Genomic DNA, 25962 nt, shown 5'->3' on the forward strand with positions numbered 1-25962 from the left:
AAGTTTGCAACTGGATTTTCGGAGCGAAAGTTCTAACATACAGTAAAAAAATATTTTAGCTGTCCTGCGCTTTGAAAAAACTTTCTAAAGAGATATTTTTAGCTTTAATCTGTTCAGTGCTTTTCGAGAAACGTCTTCATGAGAATCGGTCAACAACAACTTCGTCCGCCATTTTGACGCGAGAAAACTTCACCTCGTCCCCTAATCAGTAGAAATTTGTCACAAAATACGTCATTTTCTATCGACACTGGTTACGATTGTCGCAGCGTTTTAAAACATGTTTTAAAATCCTGCGACAGTTTTTTTGACGTACACAACAGTCGTAAGCGAGTTGTAGGTTTGATTTACACGAAACAATTCATGTTGTAAGCCCGTCGTAAGCTTGTCGCATGCGACAATGTTGTGCCGTGTAAATCGACCCTTAGTCTCTTAAATGTCACCATGTGAAGTTCAGTTTTCTTTTCAATAAGTAAACAAAGGACAGGAAAGCAAAATAATTTATTTGTTATTATCTTTATGGTTGATGATCGGTTCAGTAACTACCCATATCTTAGCGTGTTGATATAGTGAAGAGCCTTGGTAAACAAGACGGAGAAAAGTAAACACCAGTGAAAAAATTGAATGCTGTTGTGTGATCTTGTCAGATTTGTCTTTCATTGTCCCAATTCTTTCTTCTTTTTTTACATCCATGCAAGAGTGGTGTCGATTCCTCGTCATAAAGCTTTTACGCCACGTAAGGTACCAGATGACATTTTAAACCGCGTGGAAAACTAGTCTGATTTTGAAAAATTGGCCCGTGTAAATTAGCATAGTCTCCAGGCCGTTTCAGCTTAAAACATCAAAAATGAATCGACGGAGACATGGGGTGCTTACCATTTGTCAGAATAAACCGGTTGGGATGACCGTTGTAGAATGGTAGGGGTTTTTCCAAAATTAGCAAACCAGCCGAACGAGATGGCGCTTACCATTTGCAATTCGATTTCTCGTAATTGTTTTCGGCTGATGAGAGACTGGAAACTGGAAAATAATAATAATAATAATAATAATAATAATAATAATAATAATAATAATAATAATAATAATAATAATAATGATAATAATAACTTTATTTATCCTGGTAAAGACCGGTCAGTCGATCAAGATATAGATTGACTGGTATTAATCGGTGACCAGTATAAAAAGCATAAAAAAAGTCAATAAAGAATTACAGGCATAGAATTTACAGTAACAAATCTAAAAAGTATAAATTATATACAAAAATTTAAATTTAAATTGTACAAGTGTGATTTGCACTATCCATGTTTATTATATTACTCATATGGTTTGTTAGGCGCATTTGATCATATTTACATGTTAATTTGCGCCTTAGAAATATTAAATATTATTATTATTAGGTAAGTGAATGTTTTGCCTTTAAATTGTGCAAGTGTTGTGAGCTCGCGAATCTCTCTTGGCAGTTTGTTCCAGGCACTCGCAGCCGAAAACTTAAACGAGGTCTGTCCACATTTGGTCTTAACTTGTGGCAGATCTAATAATGTTGGATCTCTAAAGGATCGACAATGTCTCTGTGATCGTTTCATTAAGTAACCTGTCAACTGCTTAGGGCAGTTAATGTTGTTAATTATCTTGTAAACATATTGTAGCTTGATGAAAAGGCGTCTACTGTGAAGTGATAATAGCTGTAATTTAGCGCGCATCTCCTGAGTACATGTCTTACGGTCAGCATGCAATATTATTCGCATTGCTTGGTTTTGCAGGCGCTCTAAACGGTGGGCGTTTTCTTTGCTGCATTCGCCCCATACAACACAACCATAGTCTAATAAAGGTAGCACAGTCTGCTTGTAGGTTCTGAGCAAAATATCGCGACTAAGAAAAGATGAAATTCTGTTAAGCAGTTTTAGTTTAGAGTAAACCCTAGATTGTATATAGGCTACATGTTTGCTCCAGGTCAGACAATGATCGAGGTAAATTCCTAAGTACTTAAAGTAGTCTGACTGTTTCACTGGTTTTCCGTTGAGGATAATCTGTAACGCTCGGGTGTTTTTAACAGCGTGCTTTGATCCAATCAACATAGCCTCGCATTTCTTATGATTACTGATTAAACCATTCTGATTGCACCATGTTGCAGTACTTTTTAGATCTTTGTTGACACGTTTTTCTGCTGCACTAACATCTTTTGCGCTGGCGTGGATTTCCGTGTCGTCGGCGTATAGTACTACTTCGCTATCTGTGCAAGTGTCGGTGATACCGTTGATATGGATGTTGAATAAAGTAGGTCCGAGAACTGAACCTTGCGGAACTCCGTGCGTGATTAAACGACGTTCAGACTCGACACTTCCGTATGACACGAATTGGTTTCTTTCCTGTAAGTAGCTTTTGAACCATTCAAGTTCGTTTCCAGTCACTCCGCGTTTTTACAGTTTACTGATCAAGATGTTATTTTCAATTACGTCAAAAGCTTTTCTTGGGTCCAAGAAAGTACAGACAACTTTTTCACCTCTGTCAATGGCAAATTTCCATGAATCAACGGCTACGATAAGCGCAACTGTGGTAGACGAATACCTGGCATATGCATATTGATGGTCACTGATGAGGCCGGTGTCTGCTGCAAAACCTTGAAGATCATTGTTGGCAAACGATTCAAGCACTTTTGAGATACAGGGAAGAATGGAAATTGGTCTATAATTATCACGTTCGGTCTGGAGCCCCCATTTAAACAAGGGAGTTACTCTTGCCGTTTTCCAGATGGACGGAAAGCGGACGCATCTGAAAGATGTGTTGAATAACTTAGCTACAACATTGCTGATGTATGGTGCAGCAGTCATTTTCACTCACGGCGCGAAAATTGAAGCTGTGACTGGGAAACGCTAAAGGGCCCGTCTGTTGTAGCTCAACTGGGTAGCCGTGGGATTGCTGACTGGCTAACAGCGAGGAAACAATTGTTGTAGAACACTCGTTTAGTGAATTACCGATGTCACACTTGTCGATTAGCTCTTTACAATCGACTACTAACTTGTCGATCTCAATGCGGTTTTTCTTGGAGGGCAAAACTTGACGTAATGTGTCCCAAAAGGCCTTGGGCTTGCTGCGGTTTTCCTCGAGCTTATTTTTGAAATAATTCTTCCGGGCTTTTCTGTTTATAGCGGTGACTCTGTTTCGAAGGGATTTATATTCATTCCAATCCGAAGACAGTCGTGACTTTCTTGCCCTCTTGTGTATTTGATCGCGCGTTCTCATGAGTCTAAGAACACTATTACTATTTACCAAATGGTAAGGAAATTTCCGCCGCTCCGTTCCGAACGGAAAAAGAGGACTACCTCTGGAGGTAGTCTACAATTTCCGAACGGATTTTCCGGAAAATTACTGTTCCATTTGACTTTCAACCGAAATTTCCGGATTTTTTTGTTATATGGTAAGCACCCAAACTATCCAAAAGGTGAAGTTTGAAGGATTAATTATTTTGCCGTCCAAAATCCTGCAGTCTCTCTATCTCTATCTAAGGGAAGAGTATATGATTTTGGATAAGAGTTAGACCTCCACTCACAACCTTCACCTCTAGGGAAGTAGGGATTTGTAGATGACCATGCGTACAGAACTCCTCTATTCCCATCCTCTAATTAGGATAGGAGCTGGACATTCTGTCTCGTAGGGTACGAAATGGCCTTTGCAAGACTATGAGGGTAAAAACAAACTAAATTTAAAATTAAATCTGAAGGAGTTAATGTTATAAGTGTAGATAAGTTATGCAAATCTGAAGAGAATATGAATAAAGGGGCACAAAAATACTTGAAAATCGACATCTTGTTAGGAATAAAATTTGCATGACTCCCACCCACCAACCTCCCTCCTCGGAGTTCGGACGACAATAGTTTCTCTGGCGTCACTGATAAGCTCCTCAAAGACTTTCCCAAAAGACGGGAGGTATTAAACTTAAACGGCCAAAACAGAAAGGATAACAAAATAAAAGTGAAGTTAAACATTAACTGAACAAAAACTCAGATATATAAAGACAGACCATGGACTTTTTTGATGGATACTCAACGAAGAAGATGTCGGTTCGGTTTCCCTACACAACGGTGACCATCGCCAAAATGGGTGTGCCGTATGCAATAAAAATTCATTCAACACGGGGAAAATATGCCTTTTAAAAAAGAATGCATACTTTTTACTTAGTATTTCCAAAGGACCCAGAGGTAATGGCGCCTTGAATAACTTCTTCGATGCAAGGAGAAAAGCAAACATTCATTGGTGCGGAATATTATTTTTGTTACCATTACATCCCTCGCAGACTTTTTAGAATTAGTGACCTCAGGGAGTATTCAAATGAAACGGTGTAATGAAAAATTTTAGCGACTGTTGAATACATTTAGTTTTCAAAGTCACATTTTACTCAGATCAGTTTATATATCTAGCTTTATCCCTCTTGTAATCGTTTGATTTGTTCTTCTGAATACACGTTATCAGCAAAAACATCTAATTTTTGAACTTCACGATTTCCACTGTATCTCTTCGGTGAACATTTTACTGATTTTACCGGCCAAGTTTGCTCGATTTTCGCGAATTTCAAGGCCTGAGAAAATAAATCCAGCCTTGGAAGTGTCAGTCAGGCAATTTTCTAAGACGTTCAGACAGAGAAATAACACTGGAACCTAGTGTAAGGAAACTCTGCATGATGTATGAAGTAGGTGCACAGTGAGCGAGGTGCCGCATTGCGTAAAATTACATGTCAGTGGAACAAAGCAAAGCACAAGTCATAAAACAAAATTCTCGATTCTCATTTACGCGGTGCAAAAAAGTATTGGAGTGGTGCCTTTCCTACAATTCCACAACATGGGGTGATCTGGAGTAGGCAGGGAGGAAGGAAAATTATAGTTTTGCGAGATGGAATGTGCTGTTGTCGTTGTAGACAAAATTCATCAATCAGTTCAATCCAACTGAACCTATTATATTGCTATGGTGACTGCATCCTGATGCCCTGCAGCCCATTTTTTGTCCACAGATAATGACAGAGCATGACTGAGGTCCGGAGCTCAGTGGAGGACATTGTATGTACTTGACCACCTTGCCATTCTGTGAAAAGAAATATACCCAAATTCTGAGTCTGAATGATTCGTTCATACTTTATTTCTTTTATGCTCGGCATTCATCACTCACTGGCATATCAGGGTAGTTTTCCATTGTTATTTCAAAAAGATCGACTCACAAATTCCCCACACTGACTATTAATAAGTTGCATGGTTGAAATGACTAAGAACATTAAACAAGCCCATAAAAGGATAAATGAATACTTTTCAGTAATGTATGCCATTTATTTATTACATTAAAATGTAATTTAAAACAGCTCAGTTGAGTTTACATCCATAACAACAGATCCCTGAGCACAGCTACCAAAATTGACAGAAATTTAAGTCAGCAGGATAATGCTTCAAGACTACCCAAGATTATTAAAATTAAATTGAATTTCTTCTTACAAACCTGAACTGTATTTAGTTATAAACTTTGCATCACAAAAGATGAAAATCACACTCAAAAAGAAAATCTTGACTTCTTTCTTTATAAAAAGTAAAACAAAAATGTGAAGTTTTGGGAAAAGAAAAACTTTAAATTATCGCACTCTGATAAAAAAATCTTATTTACAAAATTTTAAGTCGCATTATACAATAACATTAACTTATCCATTGCACTCTTATAATTTATAAATTAAGGCACTGTTTCTTCATTCCGGTACTGCATCCTTGTCTTCATCAGATTTGCCTCCAGCTCCTGCACCGTTGCCATTATCGGATGATTCTTGTTTATCCTTGGCTTCCCTAGTGGCTTTGTCTGACTGATTTGAGCTGTGTCGCTTGTCATTCTTAGGTCGCTCGCTTGTCTCCTCTTGTTTTGGTTTCTTCTTGCGTGTCAATTGTTTGTACCAGTCCTTTGGATACTTGGAGATGTTGTCCATGTATGTTTCATTGATTTGCCATTCATCCTCCTGAAAACAGTTTTAAGTTTCAATTGGTAACAGTCAGAATGTAGGGTCTTCAATATATTAAACCTATTATACCATACACTACTTTATCCTGATAAAGAGATCAAACCTAAGACATTGCAATCATGTCTGTTAGTGACCTTCTTCAGTTGTCCTTTTTATATGTTATGCCTGATTATAACAAACTGTCCCATAACTGCCAGGATTACTTTAAATTCACTTTCTTTTAAGACTTCTGGGCTGTTCTATTACATTGTAGTTTGCTACTTTAACAAAGCCCAGAACTCTTTTTCACTTAGTTGTGTTTTTCAATACACTAGAAAACATTACAAAAATGGCCTTACCCATTGAAGATGGTTATAATGTGGCTCTTTTGAAGATATCCGTTTTAAAATAGCCTGAAAAAAAGAAAGAATCATGTCAAATGCCAGCAGTTGTTTCTGAAACTTTCACCTTTCATTTTGTAAAATTCTCAATGTTTGATGACAGATATTTTCTGGGGTGAAGTTTTCAGTGTGCCCAAGATTGTTCAGGCCTTCAGCTTGAGTGTTTTGTCCAAAAGTTGGATTTAACCTCATAAATTTCCAGTCAATATTATTAATGAATCAAATTTGAACTGTCTTCTTTGTTGAGCCCAAAAACTCTAGCCAGCAGTACAGCCAGATGTGTCACCAAATCCCTGGTATAGTCTATACTGGCTGTTTAAACTGTCTGCGATGCAGGCTAAAAAAAATCTTGACTCAAAAACTAGGCACATTTAGGGGTGGGGTCAAAGTTTTTACTATGATGCTATGCTGCACCTATAGGAAGATGTAGCAGTTTTACCAATACTGGTGTGTCCCCTTGTTTTGGGATGTCCTGGACCTGTTGCTGTCATAATTACTGTCATTTTGATAGCTAGCTTATTTCTTACTTGGTTTTCATGAGTGACTCTGAGAAGTTCCCTTTGTCTCTTTGTTTTGTTCAAACTCTTGTGTTCGTAGTCATTCCTGTTATCCACTCGTCCACGAGTCCTCATTACAAATGACATCTTTTCCAGCAGGATACGATTGTCTCTTTCAATAGTGGCCAATGTTTCTTCCTCGACCTGAAAATGCATTTTGGTGGTGGATTAGTATCAGTAGCAGTAGACACAAATTTACTTGAAATTTTGCAACATGTTTACTTTTTGAGGGAGAATTTGCTGCCCTAGTATCTTGCATGGTTTAATGAAGTGTAAACAAAAGTAATGTCAAGTTTATAAATTAAATGTAGATGTCAATTTATTTTTTGGTTTACTTCTAGCCACATGACTACAACTTTTCAAGTTGTTTGATATAAAAGTCACATTTAAATGTCAACCACTGGAAACCAGGCAAACCCAGCATGGATAAACAAACTGTCTACATTGAGCCAGTTGAAGAAGACATAGAAACGCGACAACAAATTGTATGATTTACTTTAGATACTCAGGTGTAATTCAAGCATCAACCCCCCCCCCCCCCCGCCCCCCACCCCAGCCAAGCGCATGAGCCGCGAAGAGCAAAGCGATCTGGCAGGAAGGAGTCTGGTGAAGAGGTGCCAAGAAAGTCAGCCTGCCTTAATCTATGTAATTTTTTCATTTTTGCTTCACCTGAGCAAAGTGAAAAGCATTGGTCAAAAAAAGGGACAGGCAAGAAAACGGTCAATCTATTAAGTTTGATGAGGAGCGATTAGATCCCCATGGAGTTGGTAATTTACTGCGCATTCTCACAATAAAAAATAATTCGTCCAAATTTAGAGTCAGAGGAAGAGTTGAATGCATGTATTACTGACGTTTTAACAAATTTCCAGTCTATTTCCGGTTAAATGGAGCAAGACATAGCAGTTGATAAATGAGTATGTTAATGAATCAAGACGTACCTGTTGTGTTATCGACTGCATTTGGGAAGAGTTAAATATTACAAACGTATGTGATTGCAAGCGGGCAGCAAAACAACATGAAGGCGTTTGCCCATTTACCAGCATTGTCAAAGACTAGACTACCAAAGCAAGATCACTTAGAGTCAAGTGCGTGTCCCTGCTAGACAGAAACTTTGACAGATTTTCTTCGGCAAAACTTTGTCAACAATGGATACCATGCCTGCATGTTGTTATGAAAAAGATTTACAATTTTCCTGCCAAATCTGAGCTGCCAAAATTCATACTTCCAGTGAAAAATAGTCAGCTTTTTTTTCTGCGGTTTCCAGGGTGGAAATGAAAAATTTGCACAGATCAGAGCAGGCTCACTTTCACATCTCTCAGCTTTGCTGCTCAATTTCGCACTCACAGCTAAGACCTGCGCGCTTGTGCTCCAACGTGAGCCTGCTTGCAGGCTACCCCTTCCTCCCCACCCTCCCAGTTATCCTCAGCACAGACCCTTCAACCTCCAGCTCCTAAAGGTAGAAAGGAATTTGGCATCCGCACCTGCCCCCAAGGGTTGGGAATTCGACCACCAAATGATCCAAAAATTTAAGAAATGTTTGGGGAACAAACTGTTTATGAATTTGATCTGTTTGTTGTAGGGTGAATGATTAGGAGCTATTTTTATTTTCTTATCCTGTGCTTAAAATTTTGCTGTTGGTGTTTGTCTAGGAATAAACATGAAAATTACTGATGTTTTTTTAAGGTGGCTCAAAACAGTTTCCAACACTTAGGTTTTGATGGGTCATTATAACCACTCTTTATCACTTGATGCTACAATCATGGTATCATAAAACTGCCCAACCATTGGTGAATACATTGTTATCATTTTCGTGACACAACAGGTTACCATAGCAACAGTATGACTTCCTAAAAACACTCTAAATTACAGCTTTAGGGGCTTATAATTCAAAAACGGCACAGTGAATTTTTTTTATATTTTTAACTTTTGATAAGCATGATAAGACGCAACTTTTGGCAAAGTTTAAAAGAATTCTGTACAAAGGGTTCAGAGCCACCTTAAATTTTCGAGAATTTGAGGTGGCTCTGAACCCTATGCACGGAATTTTTTTAAACTTTGCCAAAAGTTGCGTTTTATCATGCTTATCAAAAGTTAGAAATATAAAAAAGTTTCACCGTGCCATTTTTGAATTATAAGCCCTTAAAGCTGTAGTTAAGGGTGTTTTTAGGAGGTCATACTGTTGCTATGGTAATCTATTTTGTCACGAAAATGATAACAACGTGTTCACCAATGATTGGAGAGTTTTCTGATACCATGATTGTAGCATCAAGTGATAAAGACTGGCTATAACGACCCATCAAAATCTAAGTGTTGGAAACTGTTTTGAGCCACCTTATCTCTAATAACAAAAGCCCCGGATTTCTCAGACAAATTCAAGATAATTTAAACATTTAGTATTCTGTTTGATCCATAATTTGCATAGCTAACAAAGTTCCTGAATAAATGTAAGCTTTTGTTTTTAGCGTGCCGTCACGTCTCAGAAATGTGCTAATGATTTTTACCTCAGCAACAGTTCAGAAGCAAGGCTCCTATTTAAGGGATTACGATTTCCATTTGAAAAAGCAGTAAAACGAGAATAGAAATGACAAAGACATTATACGTTGGCTGATTATTTCAACGACACAGCAAAATGTATGCAGAACGTCAATTAACAAGTTGATGCTGAACAAACAATGAAAAATGCTCAACTCCCACAGAATTTAAGCTTCACCTTATTTAAATCTTGGCTTGAAAACCTCTATACAGCTTGCCAATTAGCAACAAGCGAGCGAAGAAAACTGCGAAATAACGTTTTAGTACAATAATTAACACAACTGCAGTCATGGCAATTTGTACTTGAAACAGGAGCAGCTGGTTCTTAGTAATTTCGCCACCACTAACTGCTTTGCGTGCCAAATCAATCTATCTCGCTAATCGCCCGTAAAATTATACCGCATCTTCACGTTTTAGTCCTGATGAAGGCCTAGTGCCCTTGAATCGTATGAATTTAACACAGTTCCCTTTTAAAAGTATTATCATAACAGACAGAGGGTTCTTAATGTGTGTTGACACAACTGCGATCTATTGTCCGCGTGTGGGATAGATGCGTTGTTTCATTCCAAGCGATCCGAATAGAAAGAAAGATTTTACAATACCTGTAACTTCTTAAGCTTAAGATGTAAATGCATGTAGGTCTGAGGAGGCTTGTTATCAATGACTGCTTTGGCTGACTGCACCTAGAAATGGTAGGAAACACTACAAAGTAAGCAAATATATGTACAGCCTACAGCTGGCCCCGAGAACTAAATATTGAAGTTTTGGGCCCGCGGTAGCGCGCCAAACTGAAAACAAACCTTTCTCCTGTGCGTATGGTATCTGCTCATATCCCATCGTTTCTTCAAGAGCTTGTTGTTCGCGGGAGTTATCGGCTGGTAGGCCCTGTGCATCTTAATTGTGATCGAAATCAAAAATCAAATATAACCTGAAGAGAAAGACAGCAATATCTTGAAGTGAAGAGACAGTTTGCCTGCGGCTGACTCGCGTAGACCGTCGCGTAGCAACCAAGTAGTAACCACTGCTCTACTGAAATGACAATCTTAGTGACCAGCAGCTATCATGTCATGCGCACCCACCTCTCCGCCATTTTGTTTCGCCATGCCGGCGAAAACGTGGTGTATGAAATAACTGCTGAAAATATTTTTTCTGTGAAAGGCATCTTTCCCTACAGGACTCATATTGGTAAGATCACCTGTATGCTTTTGCTGTTAGCTGGTATTTTATAGTTTTGGAAATGCCCCGTTGCTGTTATGAAGTGTTGGGAGTCGAGAGGGACGCAGGCGACGAAGAGATAAAGAAATCCTACAGGAGACTTGCTTTAAAATGGCATCCCGATAAAAACCGAGACAACAATGAGGAGAGTACTCGAATTTTCACAGAGATCCAGCAAGCTTATGAAGTTCTCAGTGACCCTCAAGAGCGAGCCTGGTACGATAAACATCGCGAACAGATTATCAGAGGTGGGGATGATTATGTCGATAACAGCGTTAATTTGATGAAGTACTTCAGCGCTTCTGTTTATTGCGGTTATGGAGACGACGAGCAAGGATTTTATGCTGTCTATTCCAATGTTTTTAGAATAATAGCTAAAGAAGACGCTGAATTCGCAACTGATGAAGATCTGGAAATACCCGAGTTTGGAACATCTTCGAGTGATTACGAAGAAGTGGTGCAGCCCTTTTACGCTTTCTGGCAAAGTTACTCGACTCTAAAATCCTACGTTTGGTTGGAGAAATACAACATCAGAGAGGCGCCCAACCGCAGAGTCCAGCGTCTGATGGAGAAAGACAACAAGAAAATCCGAGATGCCGCCAAAAAGGAAAGAAACGAAGAAGTTCGCGCCTTGGTAAAGTTCGTCCGCAAAAGGGACAAGCGTGTGAAGGCATACCTGGAGCTATTGAAGGAGAAAGATGAAGAAAGAAAGCGATTAACGGAACAGAAGCGCCTCGAAGCTCTGCGGAAACGCGAGAAGATGTTTGAAGAGTATAAAGAAGAGAGCTGGGCAACACTGTCGGGACTCGAGGAGGACTTGGCCCAAATGAACACTCATTTGGACAGCGAATTTGGCGAAGACATTGATGTCACTGAGAGCCAATCAGATGACGAGGAGGTGGAACAGTTTTATTGTGTGGCTTGTGATAAAGCTTTCAAAACAGAGAAGGCGCTAGTGAACCACGAGAAGTCAAGGAAACATAAGGACAAGGTCGCTGCCATCAAACGAGAAATGGCTGAGAATGAGCAAGTGGACGATCATGCGTCCAGCCACGTAGAAAATGATTTGGATGATATAAATGACGACGGACCAGAAGAAGAGTATCTGAACAAGAGACAGTACAGCGTTGATGAGGGTAGCACGGATTTTGTGAGTATTGGAGAATTAAATCTGATGGACTCCGTGGAATTGTCCACTATGAGAATCAAGGGCAACAATCGCTATAAAATGAAGGTGCTGCACGAGAGGAAAAGAGCTTTGTCAGGAATTGGAGAAGGGGACTTAGAGGGCAGTGAAGAAGTTGATGAAGACTCAGAGAGTAAGGGAAACGAAGACGATGACGAAGAAAGTACAGTCAGAGTAGAAAGGGAAAAACAAATAAGCAACAGCGATGATAAACAAACTTTACTGAACGAAATCCGGACAACAACAACTGACGTTGATAGAGAGAAGGACGGAAACAAAGAGAACATCACGGAATTACAAGAATCTGGCAGCGATATACAGTCGACTGGCGCTGTTTATGACAACAAAAACTCGACGGAAAGAAATAAAAAATCGTGTGCAGCTAGCAAGGAACCGGCAACAAGCACATTCAAGTGCAATGTCTGCCAAGCGTCGTTTCCCACGAGAAACAAAATGTTCCAACACATAAAAGAACTCGGGCATGCTCTTAATGTGGACAAAAATCACCAAGAAGACGATTCACAACGCCAGGGAAAGAAGAAAGGCAGAAAGAAGCGCTAAATGCGAAATTATTGACAGAACAATCATCGAAAAGTATGCCAATTTGAAATTCATGTTATAATCTTCATGTCGGAGAGCTGATGTCGTACAGATACATACCTGTAAAGGTTGAATGCGTGCCAACAAATATGCAGAATAATATATAAAATGAAATTGGCGCAGATATTTGTCGCAGTGTAGAAAAATACGATGTTGAATCTTTTTATTGACTTTAGCTGCCATGTTTTAGCTGTTTTATCTATGATATAAACCCACACTAACAACTAATAGTTCAATGTTTATTTACAGATTTGAGTTGCTAATCGACTAAAATTCCCACACAGGTCATTTGTCTACTCTGTAAACACTTGCCGTGTTCATTTGTGACGCAAGCAAGGCTTAGAAATAGCGGAATCCGGCCACCCGCGCGAATCTAATTGTCTCTTGGACTAATTGCGAAACTCGATTGTTTTCGAGATATTCTACAACAACTCCGTTGTTTAAGTATGTATATTTTTCATTTAATAAATTATTTATAAGATTCCAAGGAGTTGCCTCGCCTCTGCAAGTTGAGGGGAACTAACGAGTAAAGTGCAAGTAGTTCCTTTCTTTTCCTAGCGTGCGACAGGTTTCGTTTCCAAGTGAATTTGCGTAATCTTAGTCTCTATCAGTCCTGCGAACAGTGGAACAAAAACCGACGACTCGAAGTTTAGAATAAAGAATCTTTGTGAATACCATTTACTTGCGTGACTTTTCGCGCGTGCCGTTTCGCTGCAAGAGCAACACGAAAGTGACATCACATCCGGATCCCCGCAGATTGACAGGAAAAGAAAATAATAGTATTCGCATTTCCGTCGCCTGACACGTAAGTTTCGGGATTCCCTTATTTGGCGTAATCGAACGACGGGGCGTTCAGAGCTCATTACTCGCGCTCGAAAGACATACCAAGTTGTGAAGATTTATGTTTACTTAGGGCCGTTTTTGGCATTGCTTCCCGAGTTTTAATACTGACTCGAAAACGCCAAATGAAACGACACGTAGGAAGTCAGTTTCACTCTTTCTTTTTTATAAGAATACGTTCAGACAGGAATATCAAGGCTGAAATTTGCGAAATTTTAAGAATATTTTAAGAATAAAACCCGGGGCTGAGATGTTTTAACGAATATAATTTTGAATGTTGGAAATTTGTAAATGCAACACCATTATATGATTTAACTAAACCGTATAAAATTTTTCCTTTCACTAAACAGAAAAACTGGCCAAAAAGCGACAAAAAACAGAACTAGCCTGTATGGTCGATGCTAATACGACTAATACATTTCTGCAAGAAGTTATGTGCGTCGTATCACGCTTGAATGCCTGCAGGTTGGCTCCAAAATTACTCGTAACGCCATCAGATCAGACACCAAATACATTCGAAAACAGATATGTCACACTGCATAATCTAAGAATATTCACAAGAATATTTCAGCTTAAAATCGCCAACTTTCGGTAAGAAAAACAATATTATATAAAGAGTGTACGTCCATCTCTGCAACATGGCATTCACGATACAATGGTAATAAACCCCAAGCCTGCTAGTATTGGAATAAGAGTACAATTAATATAAGCAAAACAATCTGCAAGGGCCTAATCTAAAGAAAGAAACCACCATAAAATTTATGTCACGAGCGGATTGCTGCGATAACTACTTCGGTGAAGTTCTTAACTTGGGAAGATAAAGGAACCAGCCTGGAAAGACAAAAAAACGTCATATCTTTTCGCGCAGTGAAACCTTTTTCTTCACATAGCAGGAAAAATGAGAGATGTCATACGTACACTTTCTGGTAAATACCGAGATAGACATTTCTCGACAATCGGCTCTTTGCACAGGCTACATTGTGCCTACACTACCCTGAGTAGCCTCTTCCAGACGATCAGTTAGTTCAGGTCAAGGGCGGAAAACGGCGAGCGGAAAAAATACAGGAAAAGCGGGAAGCCCCTCCCCTAGTTCACCGTTTTTCGCTCTGTGCCCCAACTAACTGAACGCCTGAAAGAGGACCTTATGTTATAACCCCACTAACCCTAGCCTGCGAACAGGCTCCCGGCGAGCCCGAACAAAGTCCCCGTCCCGCCCCGATCGCTTCGTTCTCCGAATTCTCTCCGTTTCGCGCTCGTCCGCTCGCATTGCTCGCCGAACTTTTCTTCCGTCCTCGCCGGGAGCCTGTTCGAAGGCTACACTAACCCGGACCCAGTCTCGGGGTCCGTGTCGGCACGATAGCTATTCTTCCCGTTCCGCAATGCTACCATACCATTTTCTGTATATAAAAACACTGTACCAAGTGACACCAGAAGCATATGACTTTCTGGTGACAATGAATACACAAAATGACTGAGACAAAATATCTACTTCACTTTGCTTTAATAGACAAGCATACTGATACTAAACATAATAAGGACAGCTTTATAACGTTCACATAGGCTATACTTTATTTTATACCAAATATTGTGATTAGATCAATCTTGAATCAAACCAGGGGCCTGTTTCTCGAAAGCCCCGGAAACTTTTTGGGCCCGAGAAGCCACTTTTAGTCAATCGGTATTTAAAGACAGAGAGGTGTATACGCCTGAAACTTCTTGTACGGAATGGAACCTCTGTTTATACTAAGAATATCTGAATTAAACAGCTCTGTAATCATAAGGTCTGAGATTTTGTTACGGCTTTCCGGGTGCGAAAACTTTTCGGGACCTTCGAGAAACGGGCCCCAGGACTGAGGAACAGGTTTCTATGCTATCTAGAGAGGTTAACAACATATTAATCTTAAAATGTTCTTACTGCATAGCTCAGGCGAACGCGCTTATTCCAAGTTCGGGTTGTAGCCCGGTTGAAATGGGACAGCTGAAAAAGACAAGCAGTAAAGACAACTAGAAGACCATGCACAAAGAGGAGTCTTTTCTCCTAACCGAAAAGAAACTGATAGCTTTTTATGAATTCCTTATGCTGTCACGATAAAGCTTGAATACAGTGATTTCATTATTTCACGTTGTCCCTGCACTATCCTCTCAAGTTAAGGAGTGAATTTGAAAAAAATAACTAGAGAAGATTCCTAAGTTGATGATAGAGATCTCTCTTTCCTTCATCTTGTAATTACGACAGCCCCATTTCTTCCAGAGTACGCTGCAGCTCCCCTTCCTGTCAAATAAACAGAGCCACATAAAGTACAGCGCTCTAACAGCGATTTCAGAATTGCTTAACAAGTCTAGTTACATGTTTGCTTTCGTTCGTGTTTGCAAGTTTTGTAATTGGCTCAAAATACTCGCGGAACTTGCTCCAACTAATCACAGAGAACCCCATGTTCCCTTCTCGGCCAGTTAGGCACGGAATCTTTTCCTGTGCTTACTGCAAGCTACGTTTTTCGCGCTTGCCGTCAGGTCATAGCTTACGTAGCAGGCGTATAAAGGGGAGGGGGTGGGGGAGGAGGAAGAGAATTCGGGAAAAAAAAAATCGGAGGAGTGGGAGGGGGGAGGGGAAAAGGTTTCCCTCCCCGAATTCTCTTCCTCCTCCCCCACCCCCTCCCCTTTACACGCCTGCTACGCAGGCTATCAGGTCACAACTTTTCTCGCGCTTGCCGTCAGCTCAAAGGTTTTCCCGCGCTTATTACAAGCTACGTTTTCACGCTTGCCGTCTACTGGTTACATGTTGTTCTCTGGAATTTTGATTGGTTTTCTTAGCTGCATTTTATGTGGCAAAAGTTGTGAATAACGTGCGCTAAAACATCAACACAAAATTCTGCTGCATTCCCACGAAGAAAGGTTTTATCTCATATTACACTATAATATCAAAGTGGAGTAAGTTAGGATTAAAATCAGTAAACTATTTCAGTTTAATGTGAACTGCTTCTTATGATTATTTACAATATCAATTTTGTAATATTTAATTGAATTTGAATGAAACGTTTTTTTTAATAATTATTTCACAATTTTAAAGAAACGTTTAGATGACATTCACAAGCAGAGCCTTCTTGAACGTAATAAGAACTTAATAAGAAAGTTGCCAAAAGAGTTTCCAGTGTCTGTTATTTTGTGATAGCATATGATTTAAAATGAGTAAATACAAGGTCAGTGTAAAAATATACCTGTAGGTGTGTTTTAGTACTTAAAAACGGGAAGAAATTTTACAAAACATAACAGAAATTAATTAAAAAACTTGAGCCTCTAGGTTTCTTTCCCTAAAAGAATTATGATAATTATACATTTTTAGAATATTTGAAAAACTAGATTCCTACCCAGTCTTTCCAGTACACAAAGGGAAATTTTATTTTTGTTTTAAATACCAGTGACTAATTTAACGTCAGTTCAGAGTTCTATCTCTAACATACAAATAACTACAACAACATATTAAACAAATCAAGCCAGTAACTATCAAAAACAGACGTCTGTAGAAATGGCCTAAAATGAAGCTTGCTTCATTACACTGTTCTTTTCTTTCTACAGGTTTAAACAAATACTTGATAATAATTTTTGACAAGATGAAATATTTATTTTGACTCGTCTTTCCTATGCTGAGCATGATTTTTTTTCTCCAATACACAGACTAAACCTAATGCTACATGAAACAGGCTGAGTTTTATGTCATTCAACAGACATCTGTCTTTGATAAAATACAGAGAATCCCTGCAGGAAGAAGCGCATCGTCTTGGTCTGTAGAAGTGAAGATGTTAGAACAAGACGTTGAAGAAGGAGAAGAGGAGACAGTTCAGGCTAAACCCATCTCTTCCAGCGTGCGCTGGAGCTCGCCTTCCTGTAGAACAAAAGGATCAGAAGTAGAGATTTACAGATGAAAGAATTCAGGCAAGACCCATCTCCTCCAAAGCACTGCGCAGCTCTGCTTCCTGTGGAAAAAGTACGAAAGGAAGGCAAAGACGAGGCTCAGAGGAGAGGATTAGTAAAGCAAAGTTAACAGCAGAGTGTCTAGATGTGAACACAATTCTCCCTACTGGTACTATTTGAAATGTATGAAGACCAGAAGGGAGAATTTGTATGTAGAAATCAAGGGTTAATGATCATTCCCACCCCTGCATCTGGAGCACATGATCAGAGGAACATGTTAGCAATGACGGCAAGTCTAGGGTATGCTTTTCTTGATGGCAGATATTACAAGATAAACATCCAAAATCTCTTGTCTAGTGTGGTGAGACATGCATGAAGAACAGTACAGAGAATTTGTATTTGACATCACTTATGATGTTAAAGGTGTACAATGTGAATGATAGTACGGAATGTAAAGAAGGACGTTAAGAATCTGTGTGACAACAGTGGCAAAATAATATTGCAGCTATGAAAAGAACATGATAAAAGATTGGAGTAACTAGAGCTCTGGCAAGCTAACTGTGATGAACAATTATTATTGAAACATTGATTTGTTGCAGATTAAAACTACAAAAGGATTACAAGGTAACTTTACAATTTTTAAAAGTCATTTTTATTTAGTGATAAATTATGAGTATCAACTAAGGTTACTGCATTCAAATAAGTTTAAATTATTTTAATTTGTACACTTTCACTACACATGCTGGGACAATGTGTCACACACTTACTCGTATTGCTCTAGAAGTCACACAATTTATTAGCAGTGTATAAGCATTCTGTTAAATTACACACTGTCACAGTAAACAATGAATTTCACATTTCTTATAAATATTAAATCTTACTCCAACTACCTTTTGAGTACGACATAAAAGATACATGTACTTTGTGACAAGGTAAACTGTTAGGGGTAAGCTCAGTCAATGCTGTTACATCTGGGAAAATATTTTACTCTGAGAAAATGGCCTTGAGTCTTCACTTTAATTCATATAATTTATTAGCAGTTAGAAAGCAGCCCTAAGAAAATACGTGCGCTGACTGGTTAAAAATCGTGTTTCTATAATTCGATAGAAACACAGAACTGGCACAAGCTGTTGATGTAATGTTGGCGTGAGCAAAGAGAATTTACATTTTGATAATCAAAGTTAACAAGTTGTTTTCCTTTTTTCTGTCGCAGTGTTTTCTAAAAGAAATAGAAAACATGTTCTCCATGTTTCCATCGAGTTATAGAACACTTCTGAAAGTTTGGGAGAACTCGAAAAAGCTGTCAGTGGAAACACTCACCCATGGCTCGTGTTCTCACAGCATTTCTCATTCTCCCAAACTTCCACTCGTGTTTCTATAACTTGATAAAAACACGGTACATGTTTTCTATTTCTCAATTGTTATTCTCTGAATTTTTCAACTGATGATTTCAAAAGCACTTTTGTTTGTTTTGAAGTTTCAGCACTTAAGACCAAATGAGGGGATAGCTGGCTGAAGATCTATGAACTGAAAAGAGTCAGAGAAGCCCAGATTGGTTATGCTCATGATTGTGCATTGGCACACAAATTAAGATACATGTATGCATAAATAATTAGCTTGAATGCCCTTAAATGCTTTCAAGCCTGCTATTGACCTGCTCTCCTCTGGTAGTGTCTTAGCGCTGCTAGGGCTGCCCAAGGGTCAACAGCTCCTCTTGAAGTACGTTTCAAGAGGAGCCGTGAGTTCCAGCTCACGATGGTGGTGAGAAGGTGGCTCCTAGCAATACAGTTGATGCTGACACCACAAATGTATTTTAGAAACTAACCATGTTGCTACTGACAATGACAATGGAGTTTAAACAGCAAAACACTGCCAAACAATTCTCCCAATCCCACCTACCTAAGTAATGATAACAGAGGTATGATATAAGCATAAAGGAAAGATCTGCATACCTCCTGAAGGAGATCTTGAGCTGAAATTGCCTTCAGAACATTTTTCTTGCTTGTTTCTTGAATCTCTCCACCAAGTATCAGCTCATCCAGCATAAAATATGCCTTCTCAAAGTTGAAAATGATGTCTAACTCACATACCTTTCAGGAAGTAAAATGTAAAATTAAATCAAAAAATGCAAATGAAAATAGCGGCACCATATTAAGCAGTCACCCTTATTACGCGGTCAGTTTTCAAAGTCCAGAAAATTGCTTCCCTTAGTTACCATAATTTTGACCTCTATTAAGCGGTCACCTCTATCAATTGGTCGCGGTCACCATTTGCGAAGATTTGGGACTTTTTCTATTGTCTTGACCTGTGTTAAATGGTCACATGGTGTCACTTACTTGTTCATTCAGTTTCAAATAATGTAACACACAAGGTACAACAAATGACTTCCTTGTTAAATTTCACAAATCATTAAAACGCTGAAAATGAATGTTTCTAATTTTAAGTCAAATGCCTTTTCAGCACTGATTGTATCTGAACTGATTTTCTTGCAACCTGTATTGTGCGGTCACCCTGTGTTACTGGTCACCTAGCCATTCCCTGAGGATGACCGCTTAACACAGGTTCGACTGTAGACAGAAGATGTTTTTTGTTATAGTCAACCCTCTTCTTAGGCTCACCATCATAATACAGAGACACCCCTATTTTACAAACTGTTCACTTGTTCTTAGAGAAACCAGAATTTATATAATCTCAACTTCTTTAATACAGATACTCAGCTCAGGCCCTTTGCTGTTGCTATGAAAAAGGTTTAACCATGTTGAGGGGCACATGGGAGGTTCTAAACACTGCAACACCGCAAAAAAAATTAACAAACACCACATCACCGCAAGAAAAGTCAACAAAACACCGTCACCGCAACATGTATTTTTAGCACCATGATTCTTTCATCTACACTTAAAATAACACTTTTATACCTCAACAATTTTCCACAAAGTAAACACATCACAACTCTTTCCATTGCGCATATGTCGATACTGGTGATGCCTGTAAATTAGTTTTCTTGCTCATGTGAAGAAACCTTGCACAAAACTGGAAAGCGGACAAAGATGGCCTTTGCCCCAGATCCCTCTCTTCTTTTACTTCACTCACCTTTCTTGGTGTATAAACCCACTGACTGCAGCCCTATCTTGACTGAAAGTATTGCTTTCCGGAGCTAGCTGCGTTTGCATTCGATATCGATAATCGTTTGAAAAAATAGAAGGTCAAGAAAGTTGCAGGACCTTGGAGTGGGTATAGACCGGTATCAGAATCCTATAGACGAAGCCTTGTAGCAAAAGGAAAAAAATAGTCAACGTGTGTAATTTACAAAGTGTCCTTAGCTTAATTAGAAATCCTTCTTTCTTCCCTCCCGACGCGACATCTGAATATATTTTGTGGCTGGTAGTTTTCGCCACCTTTTCCTGTTTTTGTAGAAAAAAGCTGCGCAGTCAATAATACATTATATTCGGCCTTGGCGTTTCCAGAATTTCCAGGATTGTACCGAACACTGAGTTCTGGGTGGCAGAGGTCAAGTTACTTGTCAAGTTACGTATAAATGAAAACAGCTTCAGATTGGCAGCCGAAGCATATTGAAGATTGACTAGAAAGTGATGGTCTGTATTTTGTTACAAATTATTAACCTCAATGGTGCGTGTTTGTCATAAATTAGCATCGATTAACAAAGTTTACATGCCAAATTTAGGTTTCAGAAAGGTAAATAAAAAAAAACCCAGCACCACAAACAATTTCATTTCACTTAACACCGCAGTGTGAAAAACACATACATCGCACACCATAGGGTTTGACATCACCGCAACACCGCAAGTTGAGATTTTATTCACTGCATCACCGCATTAAAAAAAACACCAACACCGCAACACCGCAAACCCCCATGTCCCCCTCCATGTTATGTACTTACACTGCCAAAATACTTGTCAAGAAGTTCAACATATCTGTGGATTATTTCCAGTGTGAGAAGTTCATTGTCATCTTTTTCAATTGCCACACAAAAATACAAACTGGCATATCTGAGAAAATTGAAAGAAAAAAATTGCAAATTTCACTGATCTTCCAGTATGTTAATTTGGTAAATTTGTTACTATGTGTGTAGTAAGTGAATAGCCCATTTCTGAGTTGACCTAGGCCTCTCTATCAAAGCAAGGCCTGCTGCACAACAATTCACATGGAAATGAGTTTAATTTGCATGTGAAAGAAATCTCATTTTCATATGAAAGGATGGGCACCAAGACTCACTTTGAGAAAGAGGCTTAAGGTGGCCGAACACAGTTTTCGCGCGCGCTTTCGCTGATGCAATTGAGCGCGTGCACAAGGATTGCAAAGAGCGATCATTTTATTTACTCAACACCCGTACTATCTGTGCTATTTTTTCTCTATTATTGAACGCAGTGTATTGATGGCTTTAGTCTTTTATTACAAAGATATGTTAGAAAAGGTAACGACGCAAAGAAACCAGCAATTCTCACCTTTCTCTTTGTTACCGAAAGAACCCAGTTAAATGCAGCGCATGTGCAGTTGCTCGAAAAATTGAGACCGATGGCTTTTGCAGAAACTTGCGGATTTCTGACGATCCAGTAGTTAGAATTTCAAGAAATTTGGCAAAAAAATAGTTCAGAAACCACGTGAATGATCTATCGCAAAAAATCTGAATTTTGACATAGGGAATTTTTAATAACACAGAACATGCGGTGAAAACGATTTACAGCGAATTACGAAAATCGCCTATGTCAAAATTTTATTAGAACAGTGTTGCCAGAAGGGATTTAATGTCAATTCGTAGTGGGCAAAAGATGAGAAAAATCTAACGACTGGATTTTTTTAAAATAAACAAAACCATTTTTTAAGCCTTGTTTTCAACCAGCCCCATTGCCATGGCAACATCACACACCTTAGCCAAAATGCGAGAATAAACTTTTCTGTGGTTAACCTTGACTCTTGCAAAAAACGAGCGCCAAAGCATAAATAGCTTAAAAGTAATGGTGAATTAAACATAGGCTCTTGAAAACTGTGTTCGGCCACCTTAAGGTAATTTGAAAATGGCCTATTTATAGTGAACATTAGAGGTTTAGCATCATGTTTATGGCAAATGGCAAAAACGTAGTTTGATTTTGTGTTCTTTTCATCTAATCCTTTAAAAAACACACAAAAATAGAAAAAAACGTCTCTTACTATTCACCCTAAATACAAATATTTTTTGACAGATGGCAACAGCTTTGTTTTTGCTCTTTGCCATTTGTCATACCAGTAAAGCTTAACTTCTCTATTGTGTTCAGTACATTTACTTCTGATGATCATATATTCACATATATATCATATATGATATATGATATATATGTCATATATTCTGTCCATATTTGAACGTATCTTATAATTGTTGGGAAGTGTTTATTTCTTTGTAAAATAAATTGATATACAAACAAATGCATGAAAAACAGACTACAAGCTTCCCAACACAGAGACATCTATTCATTGAAACTAGGATTTACAAGAGTATGTCAGCCCTTAGACTATTATCCGTAAATGAACTGACTGGCGAAATTATAATAATGTACAGAGCTTTGGGCAAAGTTGTTTTCCATCATGAATGAAATATTCGAAGGTGTAGGGATTCAAGCATTCATTTTTATCATATATTAAAACAGCTTTTGTTATTTAAGTTACCTTTTATAGACAATCTTAAGGTCCTTGTACTCAAGAAAGCTACACATTTTTGGTTTCCGAGCAAGTACGGTAGTGATCAGATCTCGAGTGATCTTCTTCTTTTCTTTCTGACTCGAAGCGGTGTACCATTTCTGTAGCCTTAGTTTGCCTTGACGGCTAAAAAGCAGCATAAACTGAAACTAGAATAAACAAAACAATTATTTGCGCTGTGTTATGTGGTGTAGTAAAACTCAGATCGAAGATTTCCCCGACTTTGTTCCAAGGGAAAATATTACGAAGACTCACCATCTTGTTCGCTAATGTTGTAGGCTCAGCTCGATTCAGCGGGATTCACACATTCGCATGCGTCATCTTCTGTGACAAAACTTCGTCACGCAACATCTATTTGTCAACATTGATTCTTAGGATGGATTCCGAAGGTGCAGTGGCTCTAATAAGCTTTTAAGTATGTCACTGATCTGAGTCACAGCTATTATTCCTTTAGTGGCATTGTTTCTGTTGGTTGTTCCACTGTTCCCTCTAGGGGTATCAAGTCATGGCCATTCCAGCATTACATTCCCTACAAGATGCTGCTGGTGTTCTTCACGTTTCGAATATGTTCAGCAAAATTGAATATTTATGTTTGCTACCCTTATAAATTAGCTGCCTCATTTTTATGTAATCATTTTTTACCCTCAGTTTCTGTTTTCTTTGATGTACATAGTTTTATATTGTATTTTAAATTTAATTTATTATTATTATTATTTATTTTATTTTGTTCAGAGGGCCATGAGGTTATCAGTTTTATTACTGTCAAGCGTTACCCTCCTTAAATAAAGTCTTACCACTAATTTGTCAGTCACTAGCCAACATATTTCACTCCAGCTATAATCCATTGTTTTCTTTTGTCTATTACAACAGGTCATATTTTTAACCTTTCAGTTAAATATCTCTGACCAACACAATAGACCATAGTCGTACTCTCAGTATTCATGGACTTGAACTAGTTGCAATGGAGAGCTTGGAGGCTCATGTAGGGGAGTAACATTAAAAGAGTTAAATGCGATTCGCATTTGAAGAGACTCCCCGCATTAGCCTTAGCTGTAATATTTTTTTGTTTCAAAATCATTATTTGCACAATGATATATTTTGAATATGAACTAACTTCTGCAATGTGCTCTATTCCATAATAAATATTTTTTGAACAAGTCTCACCTTTAGTGAGTGATGTAAGGAAACATCAAATAACAATAATAACTGACCATTGACATTTACAGTGTTGTCAAAGTCACAGTATCTATTGAGAAACCTGATATTGGATAGTGTATAGTTATAGGTGTTTAGAAAACAGTCCTAAGAAAATATGCATGTTGACTGGTTAAAAACCATGTTTCTATAACTCGATAGAAACACAGAACTAGCAAGAGCTGTTGACGTGATGATGGCATGAGCAAGAAAATTTACATTTTGATAATCAAAGTTAACAAGTTGTTTTCCTTTTCTTTGTTGCAGTGTTTTCTAAAAGAAATAGAAAACATGTTCTCCGTGTTTCTATCGAGTTATAGAAACACTCCTGAAAGTTTGGGAGAACTCCAAAAAGCTGTCAGTGGAAACACTCACCTATGGCTTGTGTTCTCACAGCATTTCTCGTTCTCCCAAACTTCCACTCATGTTTCTATAACTCAATAGAAACATGGTACATGTTTTCTATTTCTTAAATAGTGATTGTCAAATTATTAAAGAACTTGCTCTTAGGGAGCAGAAGAAGAGAGACCCTTTGAATGCCATAAATATGCAAAAAAAAGTAACCGCTAAAAAATTCAAGAGTCCTTCATTGTAAGCCATCACATAAGTGTGTATGTAATGCTTTAAAATTAAAGCTGGATACACACATAACTTATATGTAAACAAATGTATTTCATTTTCTTCCTCTACCGAAATGGAGCATGAACATAATACGGTTTGCTCCCTGCACAAAAAACTCTATCAAAAATTGGTTCACATTTCGTCCTCAGTTATTCTATAAAAATCTTTTGCAAATTAATGCAATCCCTGTGATTTAGCGACAATAATTACACAACAAAATCTTTCATAAAACATACAGTTTTGGAGTAGCTTTAACCTATTACTTTTAACACTTTTGAGATCATTAAACTATCGCAACTTTTTGGAAAATTTAAGGGCAGGAGCTATTGTTTTATATTTCCTTGTGCGATCAGAGTCCATTGATGGTGAAATTCGCTTAATTCTACCCCCAAATAACTGTTCTTTCAAAAACAAACTTGCAGATTGTTGAATTCTCTTTGGCTTCTTCACTTCCTGCGGTAACACAAGAACTTTAATTTCTGGTATTTTTTCATTTACTTCTGGGACCTCTTCTTCTTGATCATCTTGTTCACCCTCACTTGAACTGTCAAAGGTCATGTGATTTCCAGTATCCTGATCAACTGATTGTGGTACCAAGTCTTCATTTTTCTGAGACTTCTGTCGCTTAGCAACTTGCTGGAGAACATCCATTGGTAGTCTAGAGTATTCTCTCGCTCGTTTCCTTTCCTTCTGCTCCAGTAATCGTTCATTTCTTTCTATTCTAGATTGTTTTTCTTTTCGTTTAGCATCAAGAACGATCTCTTTCTCAAGCGTCCGTTCTCGAATTGCAGTTTCTTTGCTAGACTTCCAAGAAATGTCCTCTGGGATATCTTCGTCCTCATCAATAGCCCCTGTAGTGCTCCCCTCGCTGGGTTTACACTGACCCGGGCTCTTATCTATCACAGTAATAACTTTCTCATTGTCGTCCTTTACAATAGTCTCTTCTTCGCCATTTGATTTATCCGTTTTTACTTGAACCTCAATGGCACTTTCATCAACAAAGACAATACGTTTATTGCTCCGGTCCGCTGGTTTTCCCTGGCCCTGATTTGATTTAGCTGGAGGCTTTCTTTCCTTTCTTTTCCTTCTCATTTTCCCAAGATATTTCGGTTGGCTTTTCGCCTGAAAGTTCCTTCACGTGTCGTCAGGCTTCCGCTCAACGAGACACTGGGATCTAACATCCGGGACCTGCAATTAAGTGCATCCGCTGAAAGTGGTTCTTTACATCGCTGGCGCAGGTTGTTTTCACCGTTTCCACAA

General features: G+C 38.5%; 4 protein-coding genes across 5 annotated transcripts; 1 reads left to right on the plus strand and 3 right to left on the minus strand.

The window, feature by feature from the left end:
• Positions 1–5106: 5106 nt before the first annotated feature.
• Positions 5107–10443, minus strand: LOC145493185 (sperm axonemal maintenance protein CFAP97D1-like). Its single transcript, XM_081472604.1, has 5 exons — positions 10250–10443; positions 10052–10132; positions 6888–7061; positions 6319–6372; positions 5107–5977 (listed from the first exon to the last, which is right to left on the minus strand). The coding sequence occupies exons 1-5, from the start codon at positions 10340–10342 to the stop codon at positions 5717–5719; spliced, it is 663 nt and encodes a 220-aa protein (XP_081328730.1). The 5' UTR covers positions 10343–10443; the 3' UTR covers positions 5107–5716.
• Positions 10444–10572: 129 nt separating this feature from the next.
• LOC145493156 (dnaJ homolog subfamily C member 21-like) lies at positions 10573–13127 on the plus strand. The gene has a single exon (XM_081472556.1). It carries the CDS (start codon positions 10687–10689, stop codon positions 12409–12411), a length of 1725 nt encoding a protein of 574 aa, XP_081328682.1. The 5' UTR covers positions 10573–10686; the 3' UTR covers positions 12412–13127.
• Positions 13128–14189: 1062 nt separating this feature from the next.
• On the minus strand, positions 14190–23153 carry LOC145493189 (AP-1 complex subunit sigma-2-like). Of its 2 annotated transcripts, none has more exons than XM_081472606.1 (5): positions 23143–23153; positions 22858–23036; positions 21098–21206; positions 19152–19289; positions 14190–15562 (listed from the first exon to the last, which is right to left on the minus strand). In XM_081472606.1, exons 1-5 carry the CDS (start codon positions 23143–23145, stop codon positions 15518–15520), a joined length of 474 nt encoding a protein of 157 aa, XP_081328732.1. In that variant the 5' UTR covers positions 23146–23153; the 3' UTR covers positions 14190–15517. The 2 variants fall into 2 exon arrangements, with proteins under 2 accessions (XP_081328732.1, XP_081328733.1); XM_081472607.1 differs by lacking the exon at positions 14190–15562 and adding an exon at positions 16158–17170.
• An 845-nt stretch (positions 23154–23998) lies between these two features.
• Positions 23999–25881, minus strand: LOC145493181 (uncharacterized). The gene has a single exon (XM_081472600.1). The coding sequence runs from the start codon at positions 25792–25794 to the stop codon at positions 24991–24993; it is 804 nt and encodes a 267-aa protein (XP_081328726.1). The 5' UTR covers positions 25795–25881; the 3' UTR covers positions 23999–24990.
• Positions 25882–25962: the final 81 nt, after the last annotated feature.

This window comes from Orbicella franksi, chromosome 7, assembly GCF_964199315.1.
Source record: "Orbicella franksi chromosome 7, jaOrbFran1.1, whole genome shotgun sequence".
Taxonomy (NCBI): Eukaryota; Metazoa; Cnidaria; class Anthozoa; order Scleractinia; family Merulinidae; genus Orbicella; species Orbicella franksi.

Coding starts and splice junctions, on each gene's coding strand:
- LOC145493185 (XM_081472604.1), bottom strand. CDS start 10,342: ATGCACAGGGCCTACCAGCCGATAACTCCCGCGAACAACAAGCTCTTG. Junction 7,062..10,051: donor TTAAGCTTAAGAAGTTACAG/GTATTGTAAAAT, acceptor ATGCATTTTCAG/GTCGAGGAAGAAACATTGGC. Junction 5,978..6,318: donor ATTATAACCATCTTCAATGG/GTAAGGCCATTT, acceptor AACTGTTTTCAG/GAGGATGAATGGCAAATCAA.
- LOC145493156 (XM_081472556.1), top strand. CDS start 10,687: ATGCCCCGTTGCTGTTATGAAGTGTTGGGAGTCGAGAGGGACGCAGGC.
- LOC145493189 (XM_081472606.1), bottom strand. Junction 19,290..21,097: donor TTGACAAGTATTTTGGCAGT/GTAAGTACATAA, acceptor ACTTCCTGAAAG/GTATGTGAGTTAGACATCAT. Junction 15,563..19,151: donor CTCAAGATCTCCTTCAGGAG/GTATGCAGATCT, acceptor TTTATTTGACAG/GAAGGGGAGCTGCAGCGTAC.
- LOC145493181 (XM_081472600.1), bottom strand. CDS start 25,794: ATGAGAAGGAAAAGAAAGGAAAGAAAGCCTCCAGCTAAATCAAATCAG.